At 49.3% G+C, this 23,478-nt stretch overlaps 1 protein-coding gene across 10 annotated transcripts in view; it reads right to left on the reverse strand.

The window, feature by feature from the left end:
- The window catches only part of neo1a (neogenin 1a), a 151,607-nt gene that overhangs the window by 58,474 nt on the left and 69,655 nt on the right, over positions 1-23,478 (reverse strand). For all 10 annotated transcript variants that reach the window (XM_035628085.2, XM_035628077.2, XM_035628083.2 and 7 more), the window contains exons 3-4: positions 10,155-10,430; positions 9,216-9,366 (exon numbers count right to left, since the gene is read on the reverse strand). In XM_035628085.2, coding sequence (XP_035483978.2) covers positions 9,216-9,366; positions 10,155-10,430 — 427 coding nt within the window. The remainder of the gene's footprint in view (positions 1-9,215; positions 9,367-10,154; positions 10,431-23,478) is intronic.

Consider the following 23,478-nt stretch of genomic DNA (forward strand, 5'->3'; position numbering starts at 1 on the left):
ACGGCAGCCATTCAGATTCTTTGGCCTCACTGCCTCGCGCACCGCAAAGGGCATTGGCGGCTTCCCCCTTTTCACTAGAAAGGCGGCTCATGCAGCACAGTTGTTGTCTCATATTGTCAATCTTAGCTCCAACGGGTAAAGTGCCCTGTCGAACAAGGGATGTGCGACTGTTTATAGGCCGCGATTCGAGGGAGGCGAAGTCAACTGGCCCGAAAGACACACGGCGATATTGCGAGGGAGCTCTGCGGACACTTGGATCCAGACGAGGCGGCTGCCGCGAGGATGCGACATCTTGTACATTTTGCCCGTACAGGAAACACGCAAGATGGCGGGGGAAATATGTCGGGCGGACGTGAGCTGTTTTCAGACATGAGCTCTGGAAAATTGTCCGGATAAATGATGCCGTTCACATGTGAAGAAGGCAGCCGGAGATTGTCCAAAGCAGACGCGTTCACAACAACAGGAACATTTCCGTAACATTCAGGTGAATCTTCTCACATGGGCTCAATTTCTGGAAGTTTTACTCAAGGGGCCTGGAAGGAAAAGTTCTGGAAAATGTCTGGTGTCACATTTGCAGACATTTGCATTCTCTCTCTCTCTCACACACACACACACACACACACACACACACACACACACGCACGCACGTATCAACGATTCAACTAGTTCCTCCTCCGAAAGCTAAAACTTTCCACTGTCTGTGGTGAAAAAGAAAGAAAAAGAAAACCATCGTCCTCCCTCTGCTCCTCTCCCGTGTGTAACTGGGCCAGGGAAGGTGTCGAGAATGTCCTGTCAACATGCAGGGGTCTCCCACTCCAGGAGGATGAGGAGGAGGAGGAGGAGGAGGAGGAGGAGGATGAGGAGGAGGAGGAGGAGGAGAATGAGGAGAATGAGGAGGAGAATGAGGAGAATGAGGATGAGGAGGATGAGGAGGAGAATGAGGAGAATGAGGATGAGGAGGAGGATGGGGAGGAGGATGAGGAGGAGGAGGATGAGGAGGAGGAGGAGGATGAGGAGGATGAGGAGGAGAATGAGGAGAATGAGGAGGATGAGGAGGATGAGGAGGAGAATGAGGAGGAGGAGGAGGAGGAGGAGGATGAGGAGGATGAGGAGGATGAGGAGGAGAATGAGGAGGATGAGGAGGAGAATGAGGAGAATGAGGATGAGGAGGAGGATGAGGATGAGGAGGAGGAGGATGAGGAGGAGAATGAGGAGGAGGAGGAGGAGGATGAGGAGGATGAGGAGGAGAATGAGGAGAATGAGGAGGATGAGGAGGAGAATGAGGATGAGGAGGAGGATGAGGATGAGGAGGAGGAGGATGTGGAGGAGAATGAGGAGAATGAGGAGGAGGAGGAGGAGGAGGAGGAGGAGGAGGAGGATGGGGGGACACATTTGGTATGTATGAGTGGTGACTCAGTCTTCCATGACACAGACCGGTGGCAAGGTCGGAACACCAGGGCAAGGGGGAAGCTCCAGATCACCGAGGAGCTGTGGGCATGCTCGTGTTCGGATGGCGGCAGCAGTGGACTATGCTGTCGCGGAGCAATCAGCAACGCTGTGACAGCGGTTGGCCGCGGGTCGTGCTATCTGCCGCACAAGGGGGAGGCGGGTGGAAGCCCAACTGTCACAACAACCAAAGAAAGAGAGGGGGGGAATTCATTATTAACGGCCAGAGCAGCAATCGTGAATCCTTTCTTGGTTCGATCTCTCTTTCCTCTTCTTTTTCTTTGTTCAAATAACATTCTTTTACAACTCCCTACCCTCCTCCCGCTCTCTCTATACAAATATATCCACCGACCCGTCCCGCCGTCCCGACCCGTCCCGTCCCTCCCTGCCTCCCTTTTGACCAGAAAATAATCACAACTGTTCCATGAATTTGAATCATGTTCAAGGTGCGCAGAAAAGGAGAGGGATTTCATTTTACAGCCACAGACTGCAGAGTGGAATGATTTGTCCCGCTTCCAACCCCCCCCCCCCCCCCCCCCCCCCCCCCCCCCCCCCCCCGCCCCTGGCCGCCACAACATTTTGTTCCCTCTACTACTCCTGTTCAGATATGGGGAGACAAATGCTAGAGACAAGGGGGAGAAGAGGGGAAGCGGGACGAGCTGAGGAAATAAAGGAGTAGACAAACAACTATAAATGAACGTGAGAACCAGCAGCACAGGCCGGGGCTCCTTAAGTGACTCAGCCATGGTTTCCCTCTGGCTCGTAATGAAAAGCCGCAAGGCCCAGGAGACAAAAACAACTCGTGCATACCTGACTTTATTTGCTTCTTACCCCCCCCGAGAATAAACCGATCGTTCGATCAGTGCACATCACCACGGAGCCAGCAGCGAATAACTCACACGATATACTTTACAATTGTGAACCCAGCTTCGCCCCGGTGTTATTTCATGCTGACAAACACAACGCCGCATTATAAGGCCCCTTTAAATAAGACACATAAAGCACATAAAGTCTGGTGAGGTGCCACGTTGAAGCGTCACAGGTGACTTGTTCTATCTGAGTTTTATCATTTAGAGGTAAAATTCAATATGTGCATCACAAGACTCGAACTGAATTTGGAAAAACTAAAAACAAATCACGCAACCGACAGTTGCTCGAATCGATGGCCGACGTATTCCTCCTCTCCTAATTTCTCCTAAAAAAAATAAACAAGCAATAAGAATAAGAAAAGACGTTATGACAGAAAACAAGCTTGTGCTCGTGAGATTGTGTGTGTGTGTGTGTGTGTGTGGGTGTTTGCCATGTGCTGGAGTTACAGGGACATCCATAACGGGAGACTTCCCATGCTCCGCCGCCAAGAAAACTATGCTGCTCGTCCTGTTTTCTCAGCAACACATGCCAGCGAAAAAAACCACTGCGTTACCTAAACCCGCTGCCGCCGCCGCCGCCGCCATCTATCACTTTACCAGTGTTGAAGAAATTTGACTTCTTCAGCAGAACTCTGACCAAACGGGCCTCGTGTGTATCAGAAGGAATGCGGTGCGCTGGGTACTCACTGTACACGCTACAACTTCTCCAAATGAGGGAAACATGTGGAGCTCTTCATATTCACGTTTGTCTCTAAGCCCTTTACTGTAGTGAAGCTTCTTTATAGGAAGAGGTGTTTTTTATAGTTCTGTCTACCAGTGCTTTATTGCCTGTTGCCTGTTACAAAAATATTATGAGCAGATTTAAACGTAACATAGTCCAGTACCAAATCCCGACCAGCTGCAACTGCAGCAGTAAAAACTTGAAAACCAAGTTTAACTTACACCTCCTGCAAAAAGTGCAGGCTTTGTAAATCCACAAAAGGAGCGACGCTGTTGTACAGGTGGCAGGGATTTTACTTCCACGCGCACGCTTACTGTACACGACAAGAAACTATAATTATCTACGCTCACTCCCTGATATTGCGCTGAGAAGATGCCATTGTGTTCTGCGGTCTGACTTGTTCTCGTACGACACCTGCAAGGAAAAAAACAGGAGGCCTATTATCGCTGGCTGCTGACAGACATTTGCCATTTAACCTGGCTAATAGTTACGTTGACTAGAGGAGGAAGTAAAAGTCGCGGACTGTCAACGTCTCATCCGCGTTGCACAGTGTCTCTTCGAGAGGACGAAAAGTTGCCGCGAACCGCATTTTTGATCTCATTTACTTTGCCGAGTGGTGCAGAATGTCTTCAAAATGGTTATGAAATATACAAAAATCGGTGACATCGGTCGTGGACGTGGACGTGGGTGCAAAAGCAACTGTGACTGCACTCGAGGGACGCACAGAGATTAAGCAGGTTAAAGGTTAATGAGGGTCACTTTATGGCAACCGGGCAAAATGAAGTGGACTAATGAAATTGCATCCCTTAGCGTTGATGAAAATTGAAATGGTATTTGCTCAGTCGTGTTGTGTTTTCAAAGAGAAGTCAAATCATTTCTACCGCGTTGCATTCGGCATTTTCCACAGCTATCAAAACATCTGATAAACAGCCCTTATAAAAAGGTGCTGGTGCTTCGGTGCTCCACATTATTACTTTTTCGCCCGGCGTTCCCACTGTTGTGAACTGGCAATTTCACAAAAGAGTCATGGTGATGTATGTCATGAAGTAAGAAAGAATTTCATAACATCTAACCCCATTTATGGATGCAGCTTATGACTGGAATTACCTGCTGTTTGTTTATGATAGACGTTTAATTTCTGAAAACGCAGCTCTGGGGCCTGTACCGCCAATATTAAAACACATTCGATTTTTTTTTTCCCACTTCAAAACTAACAGTAAAACAGCTTTTTGAGAAAATTGCTCTTCTTTTTATTCATGCATCTGGTTTTTAAATAGGACAATTTGCACATATTACCGAGAATGTATTTTAAAGGAATATCAGTTAAAAAAGTTACGTGTGATGGTTTTTAATTTACACCTGCTGACACAGCATGAGGTCTGATGATATCTATTCTGAGAGACTTGCAGTTCATCACTGTAAGAGAGGGATTGTTTAGAGAGACAGTCTCTCTAAACAGTCACATATTATAGTATGGCTGACAGGGGAAAAGCCTTTTCTTTGCGATTTCCTTCATGTTACCTTTGGCTCCCATGGATAAAAGTGTGCCTATGCATTAATGTCTGCATGTAATTCTGTGCTTTTCCTCTTCTTCTCTCACCAAGAACAGGGAGGAAGATGAGGACGTGCGTGTTCCTGCATGCGAGACGTGTGTGTGTGTGTGTGTGCGCGCGAGGGTTTGCGCCGACGTGGCGCCCGACGACAGTCCAATCGCAAGAAACAAATTTTCCCACACCGCGCTTCTCCCTTCACACGCAAGTAAGCGCAATACACACAATCATATTTAAATGAAGGTGAGGAGACGGACGGCTCGGAGCCGTCGGATGGAGGGTTGATTTACATGCTCTGTCAATTCCCAGGAGCCGGCCCCGACATGCATAATTCATCCCTTTTATTGACTGCTGGGGGAATTCTATTAGGTGAGAGAGTGATACTCCCAAGAACAAAAGATGACTGTCCCTTTTCACGAGTGTCATCGGGACCAGTGTGTGTGTGTGTGTGTGACAAATACAAAGGCCCGTTTCTTTGTGCTGCTGCTCACCTGAGGATGCCGTCAATGACTCGCGGGGCGTTTTTTGTTAAGAATGGATTTTTCCACGTGTGGACTGAGCGGCTTTAAAGAGTTAATATTCTGTTATCGTGTTGCTGAGTGTAATCAGAATGAATGGTGAGCTCGGTGTCCTTGGTTATATTCTTGGCTTAGAGGCCAAATTAATCTGGGGGCCCCGGACCACGACACTGGTGAGTAACAAAAAAAAAAAAAGCATTTTATAGTGGAATAAGTTGTAAAGTGTAACAAATAATAATCAATATCAATCTGCCATTCATGGTACTGTGTGGAGATATCTTCACACAAGATATATTAACACACTAACCAATGACACAAAAAACAAATGTAAATGATTCGGGTTTTCAGATTATCAATATATAGATTTATTGTTGGGATCGTCAAATTCAAAGTCTGGCAAAAATAATATGCTTATTTTATCTTTGCGTGTCTTCAGGTGGGTTTACCATCCAAACGTTGCGAAAGAAAATTGCCACAAATTGTGGGAAACCTAACTGAGGTAAAGAATTTATGTTTGTTTGCATGTTTTTAATTTCAGTAACGTAAAGTAACGATCTGGTCGTCGCTCCACATAGATCCGATTTGTTTTCATCTGCTGCTCCAGTATCTTTGGTCTCTACCTTTATCTCCATCATTACTCATTTGCCAGGCCTGTTTCTGTACACGACAAATCCCGCCTCAGCCAAGTGTAAAATCTGTTTTTAAGTGCAAATGGATAACGCCGAGGGGAAAGCACCTTGGGACGCCCCCTCAAAATATTCTGACAGAGATACTTGCATGTCAGACTCTTGGAGTCTTCCTCTCTAACAACAAGTGCTTGTGATCCAACCCGCGATGGGCGTACGACACGGCGAGGCAAACCAGGACGTTTGTCTTGTCTCACGTCAGTGAGCTTGTAACTGTTTGGATATTATCTTAAAGAGGTGTCGGGAGCATTGTAGCAGATTAATCACACCCCCCCTCAGATAGCCCTGGCTCCCAGCACAGAGAAGATGGATGGGTCCACACTCACTCTCCTCCGCAAAATTGGGTTTCGAATTTTATTGCGGTGTCAGTCGGAAAAGTGAATTCAATCATCGTGTAGTCCACAGTCTACTGTGGTGTTTCTGTCGCGGACCGTGACACTGTGACCCACCTCCGAACGCAGAAGCATTGTGCCGTGTGATGAGACTACTGAAGCCGTTTTCAGACGCGAACTCTCTTTTCCGGCGTTCCGCCTTTCACGTGTGGCCAACGCAGGAGGAGACCGTGCCGGGTCGCCCGCGTTCACACCAAACCGAAAGAAAACAGTCAAAGACACGCGGGAGGCGGGACATGATGACAATCCAGTGTTTTTGTAATTACATAACGCTTTTCCAGTCATATAGACCACTCGAAGCGCTTCACGGGACAAGTCACGTTTACCCATTCCCACGCTGCTATTCCACCGAGCCTTTTTAGTTTTTTTTAGAGAGAGAGAGAGAGAGAGAAAAGTACAGTAACTCAACAAGTTGAGAGAAATCAACTTAACATCCCACTCTTTTAACGGGATTCCTCTGTCCCCATCCGTCGTCGCGGACATCAGAGAGAGTCGTGGCAGCCCGTCAGGTCCTCCCCGGCGATACGGGCAGGTGATACAGAAAGAGAATGTCCGTCGTCGAAAGGTTCCAGGAGTAGAATGCTAATGAGACCCTTCAAAGGCAGAACTCTCATGACTCACGACGGTAAAAAAAAAAACTTGACGTGGCACCTTTCCAAAAAAAAAGAAAGAAGAGACTTTTCGAAGGACTCCCCTGTTTCCCTCGAGTACTTGTGAGGAGGCGGTCGGCCTGTGACAGGAATTACGGTCAGTTCACGGCTTCCGCGTTCTGCGAGGGTACGGGCGAGTCGGCAAAGACGCGACTTGTGTCTCCGAGCCGAGTCTGCGTGTCCGAGCGGGGATGTTTGTGAGCGATTTTTTTTTTGTTGTTGAGGTCACGAGGTCGTTGTCGCGTTTTTTTCCTAATGCGTGGTGCGCGTCCGCCCACGCTCGGTTGTGGGATGAACAGAAGCGCTTCCGTCCGCGGGCGAGCGGACACTGTGACGTGGCCTCTGCGAGGGGGGGGGGGGGGAATTACACATCCCATAATTGGTATCGTCTAAAGTTTGAAAGTCCTCACCAATTTTGGGGATTTTGGTTGCATCACTCGCCCGAGGAGGAGAATCTATCCTTCTCTCCTCTAAGCTCAAACACGCACGCAGGACGAGATATGAAAAATGATGGCGCATCACGCCCGACAGGATGTTATTAATATAATGATATAATTATGTTCCCTCTCATTGGTTCCGCTCGGAGAGTACTTACGCGATCGTCTTGATTTTAAATCCCAAATATCTCAAACGTTTGAAAGCTATCGTGGCGGACGGAAGGTGCCGCAGGCGGCTCTGGAGGTTTCCCATCACGCTTTCAGAAAATCCGGGCCCAACGTCAGAAACGACCAAAAGTCCCGGGCCCAATCGGGGGGGGGGTTAAACCAGTCGCAAAAAAAAATCCCTGTCTTCCGAAGCCCCTTCAAAGGCGAGGACATGAGGTGGTTTCAAGTTGCATTGGTTTTTTTCAATCACCAGCGTTATCCGTCACTCAGGGCGGGACTGGCTTTCTGTTATTGGGAAGGCGAGACCCCCCCGGGCGAGAAAGAAAACGAGGGAGAAAGGTTCAAGCTGGAGCATCGGCAGCAGAAATCCCCCCGAGCTGTCGGCGAGTCGCCGCGCCTCCAACCGGTGGCTGTGACACATCTTCACAAACTTTCATCTCACGCGCCTGCAGCTTCGGCGTCGCCGCTTTGAAGGCCGCGCACCACAGACCAATTAGACGCTCCTTTTTTTCCCGATTTCCTCTCACCCCCCCCCCCCCCCCCCCCCTTCCGCCTTGCGCTGCATAACGCAGCACTTTTTAATTGACAGCGGCTCTTCCGTCTCCCTTGTAACGCCGGAGAGGGACAGGGTGGCGACTCTCGGGAGAAAAGGAGAAGGTTCCGCCGCTGTTCTTTCTAATTGTCAATGTCGTATTCAAAATCAAAAAAAACAGTCTCAGTTATGTAGTCGCCGCACAATCCCTCTCTGCTCGGGAGGCGGGCGTTGGTCAGAGTGTGCTGGCTAATTACCAACAGAGACCCCCGGGGAGGGGTGGGCAGGTACAGTATGCACACTGGTTAGTGTGTTGAGTAATCAATACCAAGGTGGATTAATAAGTTCCTTTTCACTCAGCTCCCATTGGAGGTCAGAGGTCATCATGGACAATTCCAAGTGTCAAAGACATTTGAACTTCAAATGTGGAGCCGCGCCTCAGAGAACGACACGTTGGAGGGTCCGCTGATATTCAAGCTCATGCCACGCGGGGCCTCGTGGTGACCTCACATTTCATTTCCCAGAAATCCCATTCCAGGGCTGGATTCAGACGAATGAGCCCCCTTTGGGGACCCCCCGTCTCTCGACCCCACACGCGGCAATGTTGTTACTGCCCTGGACCTGGTACACGCGGGTGAGGCAAACAAAGCGCTGCCTTGATTGGGGCGAGTCAAACTTCCCACGTCCGACGCGACTCTCTCCGAGGGGATCTTCGAGCCGCCGTGCCCGAGCTAATGAGAGCCGGAGGAGTGAGAGCACAAGGCGCCGTGACACTTTCTCTCGGCTCTTAATTTGTGAACTCCCCCCGCCCCCTCCTCCTCCTCCTCAGCTGGCAAACACGCAGCCTTGTCTCCCAGCTGAAGTGGCTGTGTTGGCACATCCAGGTCTCCCTCCGGGGCTCTCTGGGTAGCAGTGGCAGAATGGCATTAACACCTCGGGGAGCAGGGGGCCGGGACTAAGAGGTTTGCTTTTCGGAGGCCAGAGGCAGCGGGTACAAAGGAGGCAAACATTGCGCCGTGAGTGGCTTTTTCAGCAGGAAGGAATGCGCGAATGCCAGGGAACACTAAGCACAGCAGAGGAGGACTTCGGAGTCGCTCCCGGCAACTTTGACGGGTAGGGGGTGCTGTTGAAAAGGTGGGTTTGAGGAAGGGCAAAGCGCCCCTTCTCTCGCGTGGCCCTGAAGAATATTTGTCGCATCTTATGCCTTTTTTTCAATTCCTAAAGAAGCCTACGTTCGCGCTCGTACCTTTCTTGGAGCGTCTTGTCTCCGAGCATCCAGCTGACGTGCGGCGCAGGGTGGCCGGAGACGACGCAGGGCAGCAGCACGCCGGCGCCCAGCACCTTGGTCACGGGCGCGGGCTGCACCAGGAACTCCGGCCTCCGGTCTTCTCCAGTTTCTGCGATGGGCGGAGACACAAAAGAAAAGGTTGCGGTTAAGGTCTGCGGGACAGTCGCTCCTGACACCCCGACCGACAGCGGTCCGGTGAACAACGTCCATGTTGACGTTCCCGAGTCGGCTCACGTCTCGGCTCCTCAGCAGTTCGAAGTAATCCCGCATAATTCCCTTCACAACTTAATCGTTTGAGTAACTAGCAGGACATGTGGGACCCCCGAATACACACAGCACTTTGGCGAGGAAACTGCAAAACTGTCATCTTTTTATTATCCTCCCTCAAAGCTTTGAGACAGGATCCAAACTGAAGACAGACGTTCTCAGGGCCTCTCTCCAAAGTGACCTCATTTTCAAGCTGATTTTTGTGGCGACTTCAAAAGAAACAAAATAACTAGGAATATATTTCTAATGCCATTACATAAGATGCCATTCAAAGCAAACTTCTTTCAATTTCCTTTCGACGCAGAAGTAGTTTCCCCGTCTGTATCCGACCCAGCAAAGGGAGACGAACACCCCCAACGGGGTCTCGTTGCTCTGATTTATGACCCCTAACAGCTTCACTGAGGACTGAACCATATTTTAATTTGAATTTCAAGACCTTTTCCACAGCAGCCTAGACGCTCAAACATGACGGCACTGTAGACGCGCATGTGGAAAGGTCTGAATAACAGTTAACTGAGCAGGGTAATTGTTCTCATTATTAGGTACGACTCTAGAGTCTACAACTGAAATAACCGCTATAAAATCCCACTTGCATAATAAACGTTTCCCTCCCATTTGGCCTCAGATTACCTGGCAGCGTCCGGAGCTGGGCCTCGTCGCTGGACTTGGACGAGCCCACGTTCTCCACCAGACAGCGGTAGAGGCCGGCGTCGGCCTCCGAGGCGTTGCCGATCGCGAGGGCGCCGCTCGGCAGCTGAACCAGCCTGCTGCTCGGCTCCAGCGGCTGCCGGTCCTTCTCCCAGCGGGTGAACGGCACCAGGTCCGCGTTGACCTCGCACGCCATCACCTGACTGTCCCCTAGGCGCACGGTGGTCGGCGCCGGCTGGCTCCCAAAGCGGGGCATCCCTGTAAGACGGGGACAAGAGGAGGCTGTGAATCCCACTGAGCAATTTTCTGAGAAAAGATAGAGAGACGGACTATATCCACAGATGAGCTTGGTCAATTTGTGCACCTGGGAGAAGTGAGGATGTTTTAAAGGCAAAGCGTGGCCGCACCAAATATCGATTTGCTCATTTTGGTCTGTTTACTGCACCTTGAGCGGAGTTAACTGGTGAATATAAATTATTCAGAGAAAGCGCCTTCACTTTATGTTTTTAGTGCAAAGAAACATTTGCGCAGTGACGGACTTTCCGAGCATCAGTCGAAGCGCAGGCGCATCTGAATCAGAGGCCGATGACAGCTGGCGGTCTGTCTGTCCGCTGTCAGTCACACGGATCAAAGCGAAACCCACAAAGTCCCGATGAAGCAGATTAGCGGAGTATTTGAATGTCAGACCTTCAAAAGAAATTGGGATGACTCTGCTGCTTTTTTAAAGATCTTGTAGAGAAATGCTTACGAATACGTACGAATTTCAAATTGTGGCTTTAGTAAACCTCCACGCATTTCAGATTAACTGCAGTGAAGGCATAGCAATAATTTAATACCAGTTTTATTCAAACTTGAATTCATAGTTAAATTCATACATTTGTACTTTTACGACTTTCAGCTATAGTTATTTTTCAAGATGCAGATGGGAAACAAGTGATTAATACAGACGGTTTTACTATATATATATCTATATATATAGATATAGATATTTGGTCTCATCTTTCAAGCCGGAAAATATGACAGTAAATTGGAAGCAACATCTTAAAATCCATATTCAGAATAACATTCCCAGAACAACTATTTTCTTTACAGCCTGCAAACTGCAAATGGTATTCTTGAGTTTATTAGCGGGGGGGGGGGGGGGGGGAGTTGCTTTTCAAAAAGGAAGACGGCCACTCCATCCACAGTAATAAATAAAAAAAGAATATCATGCTGTGTTATTGCTGCGGAGGGCCTCTCGAGTGTCTGGGATGACTGTGGTTGTCTCCTTGGTAATGTGTGTGTGTGTGTGTGTGTGTATGTGTGTGTGTGTGTGTGTGTGTGTGTGTGTGTGTGTGTGTGTGTGTGTGTGTGTGTGTGTGTGTGTGTGTGTGTGTGTGTGTGTGAGAGAGAGATGGAGACAGAAAGAGAGAAAAATCAATGGACAGAAATATGTGTGACTAAGTTGAAAGAAAGGCCTTTTCTCTATTTATGAATGCAACTTTGCCTCTGGTCACTGTGCTCTTCTACGCAGGAAGTGATGCTGACGACTTGCTGAGTGATGATTTGGCATGCAGGGTAAATCACACTTTCAGATAAGCCCCCCCCCGGCCCGAGCCGACAGCTTCTCCCCGTCGTGCATCTCGGCACAATGGCGAAGCTAATGTGAGCTTAGCCACACGCCTGTAGTGATATTACTGATTATCAGAGCTGCCAATCACCCGCCGCATAATGATGGGAAGGTAAGAAAAATAAGCCTCGGACCGAATCATTTAGATTAGAGTCACTGAAGCTCTAATCGGTGTGCGGGAAAAAAATTATTTATGATTAGAAGCTGTAGTGTGGTGCGAGTAATCAATCTGACCGATTTCGGGGGGGGGGGGGGGGGGGGGGGACACGTACATGTCAGGCTGTCAGTGATTATTGAGATTTATCAAGAAAAATAAACGATTACATAATTTTCATCGAGGTTATGGCAGCTGCAGTCAGTAACATATAGTGGTCTTCACCTGTTGATGGTGTTTACTGTAATAATTAAACATCAAAATCTGCATTTAGTTCTTATTCACACTGTCAATTGTAAGATAATACAGTTGGTATTTTATCTTTCCATCAGTTCGCAGCTAACCTAACTTAAATGATGGTTCCCAAACAGAGTGCTTCGTGTGACCACGGTGAGTGTTTTGTGTACACTGTAAGTGTCTCTCAGTTTCATTGGAGAGGTCCTCTGCGTCCTTTTGTTTTCATTTTGCTTGGCAATCTGGCTTGTGTGCTGATGGGCGACACATTAACAACGCTCATCCAGTTCTCTAAGCGGACAGTACGGCGCGGCTGATGACTGATGCCGAATGAAAGGTCAAACTTTGCACAACATGCAGGCCGGAGCTCATGTGACAACGTGATATTAGATCGCGTCACGGAAACCGAACAATTGGGCCGTCTTATCTTAACGCATCCAGGGAGCGCGGTTGAAAACCTGATAAAGACGAACCGGAGTCACGGCCTGGCTTTGAGTAAAACTGTCGACCGTGCTCTCTCTCTCTCTCTCTATCTCTCCTCAAGAAGGGGAATCCTTCGATGACAATGTGCGATGACATTTCCAAAGATGAGGTCGAAGGCCGCGGCCCCCGAGTTAATGCAGGCATCGGGTCTTAAAGGCTGGAGGATCTACCCGCGGCTTTGTCTAATGGCCTGAGACTTGACATTTTGGCCCACGGAGGACACAGGAGAGAGACAGAGCGAGAGCCTCGAACTTCCCCTTCATCTCCATCAACCTGATCCTTTGCAGAGAGGAGCGAGAACGCCGTCACCTCGCGACCTCAGCTCCGATTGTTGTGAACACTCGCTGACGCGGCCGGTGGGAATAAGCGTTGATCATCTTCATTTTCCACACCCTTGCTCAGCAGCCGTCTATTGACCAGACAGAAGTGCTGTTACTGCCAATCGCAGCTCTTATTAGCGGACCGTGATGAGGCCCAATGACTTCCGGCGGAGCGGCGAGGTCCCGGCGGTTCACGAGCGAGAGCGGAAAGAGTTTTTACACAAATGGAAAGTAGGTTCTTTGTTTTCCCTTTTTGAAAGCAGCAGAAGTAACAGGAAAAGTGTGACCCCGCTGAAGTAACCGTGCCCCCAAACGGTATTCAAACCCCCCCCCCGCGGGAAATTAAAGCAGTTAAAAAGGCGGGGGTGGCACCAAATTCCTCCTTTGTGAAGACTGTTTAGCCGGATTCACCAAACCTTACATCATCTGCTTAGCTCCGCCAGTGGAGCTTATAATCACATGAATGCTAATGAACGAACGTGTCCATCAACGGATGTAGATGAGCGGCAAAAGGCGTCGCGCTGCCGAGAGCTACAAACAGGAGCGACGTAACCACGCGAGCACGCACGCACGCACGCACGCACGCAGACGCGCGCTCAAATTGCACAGTTGGGTTCCCCTACTATTCTTAATTAAAATCAGGTACAGAATAACAATGAGCAGCTTAATAGAATATGCAGGAGGCTTTAGGGGATCTCCCGACGGATTCGGCTGAATCGGTAGCCGAGTGTCGGGTGGCTGCCTTTCACCTCGGATCAAAACAGCCCAACTGTGCTAGATGCCACATGTTTTTTTTTTAAGCAGCGTCAGTTTCAGAAATTAATGGGAGGAAAATATGAAAGTGGTTTTCATTCTTTTGGAGCGGCCCTCCCTTTTTCTGCGGGCTCCGGCCCTGACAAAAGTGTCTGTGTTTGGGACTGGTAACATGAAATAACTCATTTTCCACGGTGAATATTTGGATTGAAAAGAAGAGGGGGGGGGGGGGAGAAAAAACAAATCATGTTAAAACGGGACGCGGCTCATATTTTCCAAGCCAGTGAAGCGAACGCCGAGACTGTTTATACCAAAGGATACGGGAGCAGTCGCGAGTACATCGTCTGGAAAAGACTTCTTGTTGTGGGGAGCGGCTGCTTCTCACGTTGACCTTTACTTCTTTACTTTTTATTTTGAAAATACATGAAACGATTGGACCAATTAGTGAAAATAAAACGTACATATTTTGACATTGAATTTTTGGAGGGGGGGGGGGGGGGGGGGGCCCTGGTGCAAAAAAAAAAACATGATTGGAAAATTTTGCAAATCTTGTAAAATGCTGGCAACTGATACAAATGGACAATCTACAATTCCTAAAGATAACCACTTAAATAATGTCTAATTCGCCCGTCATCTTGTTTCGTTGTACTTCACTTACACTTGAGACACATCCTACATTGTTGCGTCAGATTTATTGTTTAATGATACTAATCGATATCGATTGGTGGTAACAGGCCGAAGATGGACCGTGCCGCATCATGTTAGGATCCTTCGGGCACATGAACATTCGTCCCTCACTGGAGAGAATGACTGACTTCAAATCAGCAATCAACATTATTTTCGACAATGTCCGACGGAGATCCAGGTGCTTTCGCACGCGCACTGAAGTCCGGGCGTCTTCCTGGACTCTTCCGGAAGGGTCGTATGGGAGAAGGCAAAAGTCTACAAATGTTGCTCCGGATTTTTTCTGCCAGTCCCAAAGTAAAATTTCAGAAAAATCGGAAAATCTCCGGTTGAGGCCTTCATTTTTGAACGGCAAACTAAGGGAAACCCAATGTTCCAGACATTTCACGGAGTTTAGTGTGCAGATCTCATGTACTATACTGTCCATCCACCGGTTAGTTTGGGCTCGGTCTCCTGGAGTCAAAGAGCGGAGGCCTTTCTCTGGATCTGACATTTAGCGATTATGAACAGGTCCTGTATGTGTGTGTGTGTGTATATATATATATATATATATAAAGAGACACCAATCCCCATGTCTACACCGATAACATGACAATCGGTGGACCAGGATGTAACGCGGCCACAAGTGGGACTCTCGCTCTTATCACGACATCGTCTCCCTCTTTCTCCTTATCTGAATTCAACAGGTCCGTGCCCATTTCTCTTGGGGATTAGCGAGTGACTGTGGGAAATGTGCGAAATCGATACCTGAAACCAAAGTGCACGAGTCAGACTGAAGAAAAGTGGGCGCGCTAAGAAAGTAAATTAAAGCCCGTCATGTCAGGATAAACCACCGACTGTTGCAAATTGATATTTACCAGCGTATGACCGGCCATCTTTACAGCAAATGTAATGACACCCTCCCACGCTGCACCTTTCCCTTCAACGCGGCCGTCCCCTATCAACAGATCTATTACAGTTCTGCACGCCACGCGCACCAAAGACGGGGCAACACTCACAATCCCATTGTTGGTGCATTTATGAATTTCACAATACCAGACAGACAGCCAAGAGCTAAGCTCGCTGAGCCAAAAGAAAAAAAGAAAAGAAGTGTGGAGATAGATCCAACACTGGATGAAGAGTAAATCAGACAGAGTGTGAAGAAATCCAATCAACGGCAATGAGAATCTGAGGAGCGGTGTGAATCCGGGGGAGTGACAGCGTAATCAAGTAGTCCAAAGGAAGGGGGGGGGGGGGGGGGAGAGACAATAACGTGTATTAGAGGAATTGGCTCTGAGTAGTATGTGCTTAGGCAGTGTCGAAAATGCATTTCCCCGCGGCAAAAATCCCCAAGTACAATATGTGTGTTTTTGCTTCATTCAGTTGCGCTGCGTCTTTCCGTCGGTCCCTCCCTTGAAGGCCAACTGCAGCAAAGTGATAATTAATTCCCTAATTGAAGGTTTTCAGAGCTTCGGGGGGAAAGAGAAACTTCTAAAGGGGCTCCCTCGGTTGCAGCAAAGCATTTCCCTATTCCGCCGACTCACACGTGAGATTATTGCAGAAACACAGTGACGCGTTCGCAAGACGTAATCGATGTCAGACAATTTCGACTGTACGAGTTGAAAAACAGAGATCCTGAAACACAAAGCGAAACTCCTGACGGACACACTGCGGCTCACCGGTTCATCGAGGAGACCTGCGCAGTGTATTGAAATCCAGTACGGTCACAACTGCAGTGCGTCCCATCTTCCTAAAGCGCTTCATTCCGTTGACACGGCAGGAGAGAGCTGCTCGCTCGGTTCATTCATGTGAACGAGGACGCACATGACAGCTCCCTGTACACACCACGAGGTTAAACCTTTAAAAATGACCACAGAGTTTAATCAACACTTCCGAAAAAACGGAAGCCGAACACAACAGGCTTTTGCGAAGACGCCGTGTCTAACGGGGCTGTTGCATCGGATTGCCTCGAAGAAATTATTAAAAAGAAAATATCGAGGCATCTCGCACCTTGCTCTGCTGGGAATTTAGACTTCCAACGCACACAGATTTTGCACGGATCTTGTGTGATATTTCTCTTTTTGAATTCTTCTCTTTTGTACTGCATCCAATTTCTGAAGTTTTCTTTAAAGAATAGATCTTAATGCCAGTGGGCCAATTCCCTCTGGGTTTCGGGCGGGGCGGGGCGGGGCGGAGCGGGGGGGGGGGGGGGGGGGGGGGGGGGGGGGGGGGGCAATGTTGAGCCAAAATGTTCCCAGGGTTTAGTGCAAGAAAACAAACCTCCCATTGATAAAGCATAGATTATGTGTGGTTATGAATACATACATGTAAACGCATGCAAAGCCTCGGTGCGTGAACGCAGCCCACACCGTTGTCATAAACAATGCATAGAAAAACGGATGTCTGCTCTGAGACACAAATGCTCATACTTGTCTTCTGCTCTATATTGCAAACCCCCCCCCCCCGACACTCAGAGGGGCATTTCGCTGCAAACAACAGAAACACAACGCTGTTCATGCCCCGTTATCCCTCTTAATAAAAAGGCGCTTCAGGGTTTACGGTGCACACAGCAGAAGGACTTCTATCTCTTTTAATGGCGGTGCTTTGGTGGCGCTCAGAAGTGCACGCTACACGAAAAAACAAAAAGCGCCGCATGAATTCTTTATGTCCTATGTGAAGAGGGATTTTATAAATATGGGATGTGGTCGAAATGGGGCTGATCTGTCTGTTCTACACAGACAACTTTAATGTTTCACTGAAATGACTACAAACGTTCCTATGGACGGATACGGGGAGGATATAATAGATCTGATAGATGTGTACAAATCTGCTAAGAGGGAAGGAGGGCAACCGGGATTCACTGCTCTCATACGGAACAAAGACGAGAGCACTGAGGCAGACGGAACATTCGGGGGTCCTGTCAGTGTGTCCGCCGATGTTCCTCAGTCACTCGGCAGTAAAAGAACAGACAGGGGCGACCGTCCTCCCGGCGGCGGCGGCGGCGGGTGGGAGGTCTGCCGAGATTGACAAGAATAAAAACAGGATCAGTTAATGAGTGCGCGCTGGAGTATATGCAATGAAGAAGTGAGCGAGAGGGACTGGTGCGTGTACGAAGCCTGACGAGCCTGACGTGTGAGGAAGTGATGAGACGCAAAACAGGCTGGCTGGCATGGGATCACCGCAACGCATTTGTCTCTTGCACCAACAGGTCGGGGGTTGCCTGCAGGAGCGACTGGCACAAAAGAACCGTGCCAAAAAAAAAAAATATATAGTTCTTCATTCATCGTGTTAAAATGAACGGACGGAACCCCGCTTACTGAAACGATGGCAACCACAGACGCACACACACACACACACACACAGAGATGCTTGTGTTGTGTGTGCACATCAGAGGGGGGGGGGGAAGATGGATGGGCGGTGTTCCACAAGAGTCGCCCTCAGACAGGGGGCTCTCATTTCATCTACCGGGCTGTAAAGATGGCTCTCCGGCGCGGTTGATGACAGAAAGCGTATTCTGACCTCGTAACCAGCCAGCGTCTGAAAAGAGACGACTGCGAGAAAAAAGCCCTCGGAAGACAGCCGGTGCCCCCCGCGACGACAGACCGGCCCTCTTGTTAAATTTCCGACATGACAACGTCAACCTGCGGCGACTGGAGCGGCCGGGCGAAATGACACGGCGTTTTTCTGGCCCAAAAACAAAGACGCAAACAGAAGCTTATTGGAGCGGGCGGCGGCGCATTCAAGGCATTGATCCGCGGCCGGCGCACACCTTCAAGTACGTTGAAGCTGAATCCGCAGGGCTCGGCCCTCATCTCTGCTCTGCCCTCGGCCCACTGGGCGCAATATTCTAACGGCTAAACCACTAAACCACCCTGGGTGCAGGCCAGATGTTGAGCAAAGGAGAGGGCCCGCCTACACATTTATGAGCATCCGCGGATGGGCCCCGGGGTGCAGCTGCTGTTTAGGGTGCAACTGAGGCGAGGAGAAGAAGTCGACTCCGCCCTACTACTTATTATTAAACGTCTCATTCTCTACGCGGGGCGACTTTTCTCGCTGCGATTTTACAACTGCGCTCGGCAAAAATAGGCAGAGATGTGGGTCTTTTCCCTTCTCTACTTGAATATGCTATTGAAGGGAAATAGAAACGCGTCAATCTGAAATGAAGTCAGACGCACACGTTGGGATGAGGCTGCTGGCACGCTGACAGCTCCTGATTGCCTGTTGGGGGACCAGGCGAACGGGTGGGGGGGGGGGGATGGAGACGGACACGCGACAGGGACGGGTTCCGTTGCTATGGGAAAGAAAATCGTGATTTTCCTTTTTCAATAACTGTTTCATTCATCTGCAAGTTATCACGTTGTTTGTGTTTGTCACATAATGCTTGGTGGTTGAACTGATTCACATACAAACGTGCTGTTCATTTGTAAGGAGATGAAAATGTATGAATGTATATTGGGGGAAACATTAAAAACAGGTAATTAGATTTAACGCTGTGGCGGTGAAGGAAATTGATGACCGCCCGTGTAATCATCTCCTCTCCATCTACTCAGACGACGCTGTCAATAGTCGTTACCAGCCGGTCGGCCAGAGACACACACCCACACATGATGGGGGTCATTCATTAGACTTCGAGGCGTCACCTCCAACCAAGTGAGCCTTCCCCCACGAAAAAAAAATGATAAACAGCCAGGATGTGAGGCGGCAAACAATGATGATTTTTATTATCATATTAATATGCGGAATAATTCTATATCTATTGACCATTTGGGTAAAAAAAAAACCCCAAAAAATCACAGCTTCCAAGAGCTTGAGGTGGGTGATTGTCTCTTCCACCGGCAAATCAAAAATCCCCAGCGCTGTTCTGTTTACCATCATGTGAGATGTAATCATCACACCATCACACGTGAAAAACTTGTCCACTTCACCGCCCTCTGTTTGACAGAAGGAGGATCAGATGCAGGAGCATCAAAAGTCGCACAAACAGACTTAAGGACTGGGTCATTCAAATTCTAAACTCATAAATATGCTCTGTTGACATATATACATCATCAAGGGCAATATCCATTCTGTGCAATAACAAATAGGTAACCACTCCTCTATTTTAAAGGATTTATTAATCCTGAATATATTGGTTGGGACTTTTGTCAGATTTTAAACTTGTCTTTTATTTTATTTCATAAATTTGCCTCTACAGTTTTTCCACTTGTACATTGTACATATTCTCTATTCTATTTCTATTTCTATTCTTTAATAATAAACATATTATCAAAATAGTGGCTGAATTTTCTGTCGATCAAATTATTATCTTTAGCTCTCGTGGAACGAAAATGCTTGTGTGACTAAGTTGAAGTTCTTGCTCGCGATCCGCAGTTTGTGAGCGTTTAAACTCTCGTTTCGAGGGGAATCGCACGTCCTCCTCTGCTCCCCGTGTTCACAGTCAGACCCGCAGCCAGGCTAACACCTCGCGGGATCCGGGCTTTTAAAGGGCCCCTTTTCATTACAGGCAATAGTCGTAGTTGAAACGATATTGATTGCATTAGGAACCCATAATCATGTCAAAGTGTCTCATTTTATCACTGGAAATTTGGCTCATTCTTGGCCAATTTTGTAAGCCCAACGTTCCGCCGGGGTCGTTGCCACGGGCGACCGCGGCTGCTCCCATTACCCGAGCCCAGACAAATGTGTCGGCGCTACCACGGCCACACATCCCTTCGCTCTTTTCCGTCTCACGTCCCCCCCTCCCTTTTTCCCTCGCTGCCTTATCTGCGAGTGGAAGGGAGGAGGGGGGAGGGGGGTGAGAGGTAAGGGAGGACTGCGAGAGAAGCTCGGCGGAGCGGCTTCCAATGTCAGAGGAGTCACCCGCGAGGTTACGAAGGACGCGTCAGTCAAATCCAACACGGGTGAAGAGGAGCCGTCGAGCGGGTCCGTCCTCACGTCTGCCGACGGCTGCTTGTTTCATTAAGGCCCCCGGGCAACGCCCCTCCCCGCCGGCATGGAGGGCCCCGCCGTCCTCCTCCACTGACTCAACAGGCCGTCCAGATAGAGGCGTCCAACACACCCCCCCCCCCTCCTGCTGTTGATGGACACAGATACGAGGTGAGGGGATAACCCCTCCCCACTCACCTCTCTCCCTCCCTCCCTCCGGCACCATCCACCTCCACTCTCTGTCTCGTTCGCCCGCGTTACATTGCATTCAATCAGTCTCCGCACATTCCCATCACCCCTCCCCATCTTCCCAGCACACATCTTCAGTGGGAGCTCTATTGTTCGCTGGAGAGGGGGCCATGCCGCCGCCGCCGCCGCTGCTGCTGGTTCTCATCCGGGGCCGTCGGCGGCACATCGGGAGATGCCTATCAGGGGCGGCCCGGTCGCCCTGCTTAAGCGCGCAGGGAAATGAGACGGATGGAGGATGGGGCCCGGAGGAAAATTGTGCATTTCCCTCCGCAGGAATGATGGAGTAAAGGGCAGAGGAGAGAGAACAGAGAGGAGAGCCTCTGGGGCGCGTTGTGGACAAGAAAAAACTAGGCTTTTAGCAGGGCAGCGTACACTTTGAATCCTATCTTCTTCAGGATATCCATTTATTTTATTTTATATTTAAAGCCTGACCTGCAGTATATATATATATATATATATATATATATATATATATATATATATATATCACACGGCACGATGATAAAGGAGCGCACCGTTTTTTCCCCCGCAAAAATCAGACTCTCTCCGTTTCCGTGGATCTACGAGAGCTAAATGCAAATGTGTCAAACACAACTCACGGGCGGCGAGCGGACGTATTCTTCACGGCAGAGTTCAATACTTCACCAACTGTGTGGGCGTCTGCTTCACGTCTCCCTGCAGTGATGCTGGAACCAAAACAAACATTTTCGTGCATCGGCGGGTTTAGCAGTGAGCTGCGTTTAAAGGCGACCGTTAACATGTGCACGTCACACGTCACAGCGTGTGGTTTAGGAGGAGGTCGTAAAGATTGAAGGATCAATTTCTCATTCCAAATTCCATAATTTCCAAATGTGGTCGAATTATAGGGGGGGGGTTGGAACTGACAAGAGAGGAGCAGTCCCTTTACGAAGATACTGTACACTGTAAGATTCAGATGCTGTGTATAATACAGGCTGAACACACAGACATAATACATATATATATATATATATATATATATTCACAATACTGTGAAAACATACTGCATGTGTGTAGAACAGGCTGCAGGGGGGCAACAGTCGTGCTTGAACGAGGTGTGCCGCACGCAGTTATACCCTCGGTGGCCCGATGTGCGCACGCTACCAACAGCGAGGCTGTTTATTTATTGCGCTTGATTAAATTTGCAAAGATGAAGTGGGTATATTTACTGAGGGCAAACGCGCGGCGGAGGCTTTTCTCCAAAGAGGCTCACGGAGGGAAAAGGGGGGAGAGAGAGAGAGAGAGAGAGAGAGAGGGGAGCGGGCATCAAAGTGATCACATCGGGACCGGCGAGGAAGACAAAAAACCAACGGCGAAAAGCCAATCTAATCAATCACTCGGGCCTAATGGGAGAGGATGCAACAGATCTCGAGCACACCTGGATGGTCGGGCAGCGTGGCATTAGCAATTACTCCTGTCCATCTGCGGTGCGTCGCCTTCAGAAGGAGCAGATGCTACGGCCGGAAAATCAAACCAGCCTAATTGTGTATGTGTAGGCATTCGCGTGCCAGCTCACCGTGTTGTCCAACATGGAGAGAAGGGGGGGGGGGGGGGGGGAAGGTGAGATAATGATTTGTCTGTCTGTGCTGGTGCAATCCGTGTTTCACTCATACAAACTGCTTTGGCATATCTCCATCCTTTACGGGTGGCACAATCCCCCCCCCTCGCCTCCGGAGCGATTCCCAACGTACAGCCCGCTTACCGCCAAACGCCAAAGAACTTTGCTTTGATGCTTTCATGTTCCCTGACGGTAAGTGTAACATGAATTGAGACCCCAGAGTGTTGAGAAATGCCGCGCCGCTGATGTGCGGGGAAGCTGAAAGGTGAGCTCGAGGGAGGACAGAAAGGGAAGCGCGTTTTCAGCGGTGTGCAGAGTAAAAGGCGCGCTTTTGTGCCGCCTCCGCACACGTGTGTGAGAACAAACAATAAGGGGTGGGGGGGGGGGGGGATACTCACCACTGACCTTGGAGCACAAGTTACTGTGCCCGCTCGGACACTCGCATACAGCGGGATGCAGTGCACGACGCAGTCGGCTGAACAAAAGGCAATTCCATAATACCACACATCAACACCAACAGCCGGGGGGGCCTCCGCTCGAACACGGCCAGCCTTTATTTTTATTTTTTGAATCATCAATCAGGCCTGATCAGACTCAAATGGAATCATCACTGTGCACGCACTGGCCACCCGCCACGAGCCTGCACGGCGTGGAGAGAGGAGAGTCTGCGCACCTTCCCGAGGGCCCTCGCACACAGAGTTCAGGGCAGCCGCGTCAAAGGAGGCTCCGCCCTCCCGTGAGCGCATCGCGCCCCTCCGTTTTTTCACACTGCGCTCTTGCTCACACTTGTGCTGCCATGCGTCGCGCATGTCGAGGCCCCTGCACATGAAGAGAGAGAGAGTGTGTGTTGGCGCAGGCCTGGACAGGCTCCGGCAGCCCCCCCCCACCAAAAAAAAACAGTCCTCATTCCGGATGGAGAGCACGTACGGCGGCCCCATTCATTCCCAGCTTTTATTTTCCATTCGGCAGTGCGCAGCAACACTTGGCAAGCACCACCCGTCCATCCCGCACCCTCAAACCCCCCCCCCCCCCCCCCCCCCCCCCCCCCCCCCCCCCCCCCCACCCACTCTGATGATAGTAACGCTGAGAGAGGAATGCATGCACACTGTCTGTCTTTGGCTAGAAGCAACAAAAAAATCAATGCAAATGAGGACATTCCTGAGATTTAAAAAAAAAAAAAACAACCTAACAAAATAATATTAATGAAACCATCATAACTAAGCGACAAGGGGAACAGAAAAGACATCCCACGCTTCCACCCGGAGAAGAAAAAAGCATTGTGGAGTGAAAAGTGAAATCATCCACTCAGCCGGAAGAGTAAGCGTGGCGCACGGATCGAG

Source organism: Scophthalmus maximus, chromosome 4, assembly GCF_022379125.1.
Source record: "Scophthalmus maximus strain ysfricsl-2021 chromosome 4, ASM2237912v1, whole genome shotgun sequence".
Classification (NCBI taxonomy): domain Eukaryota; kingdom Metazoa; phylum Chordata; class Actinopteri; order Pleuronectiformes; family Scophthalmidae; genus Scophthalmus; species Scophthalmus maximus.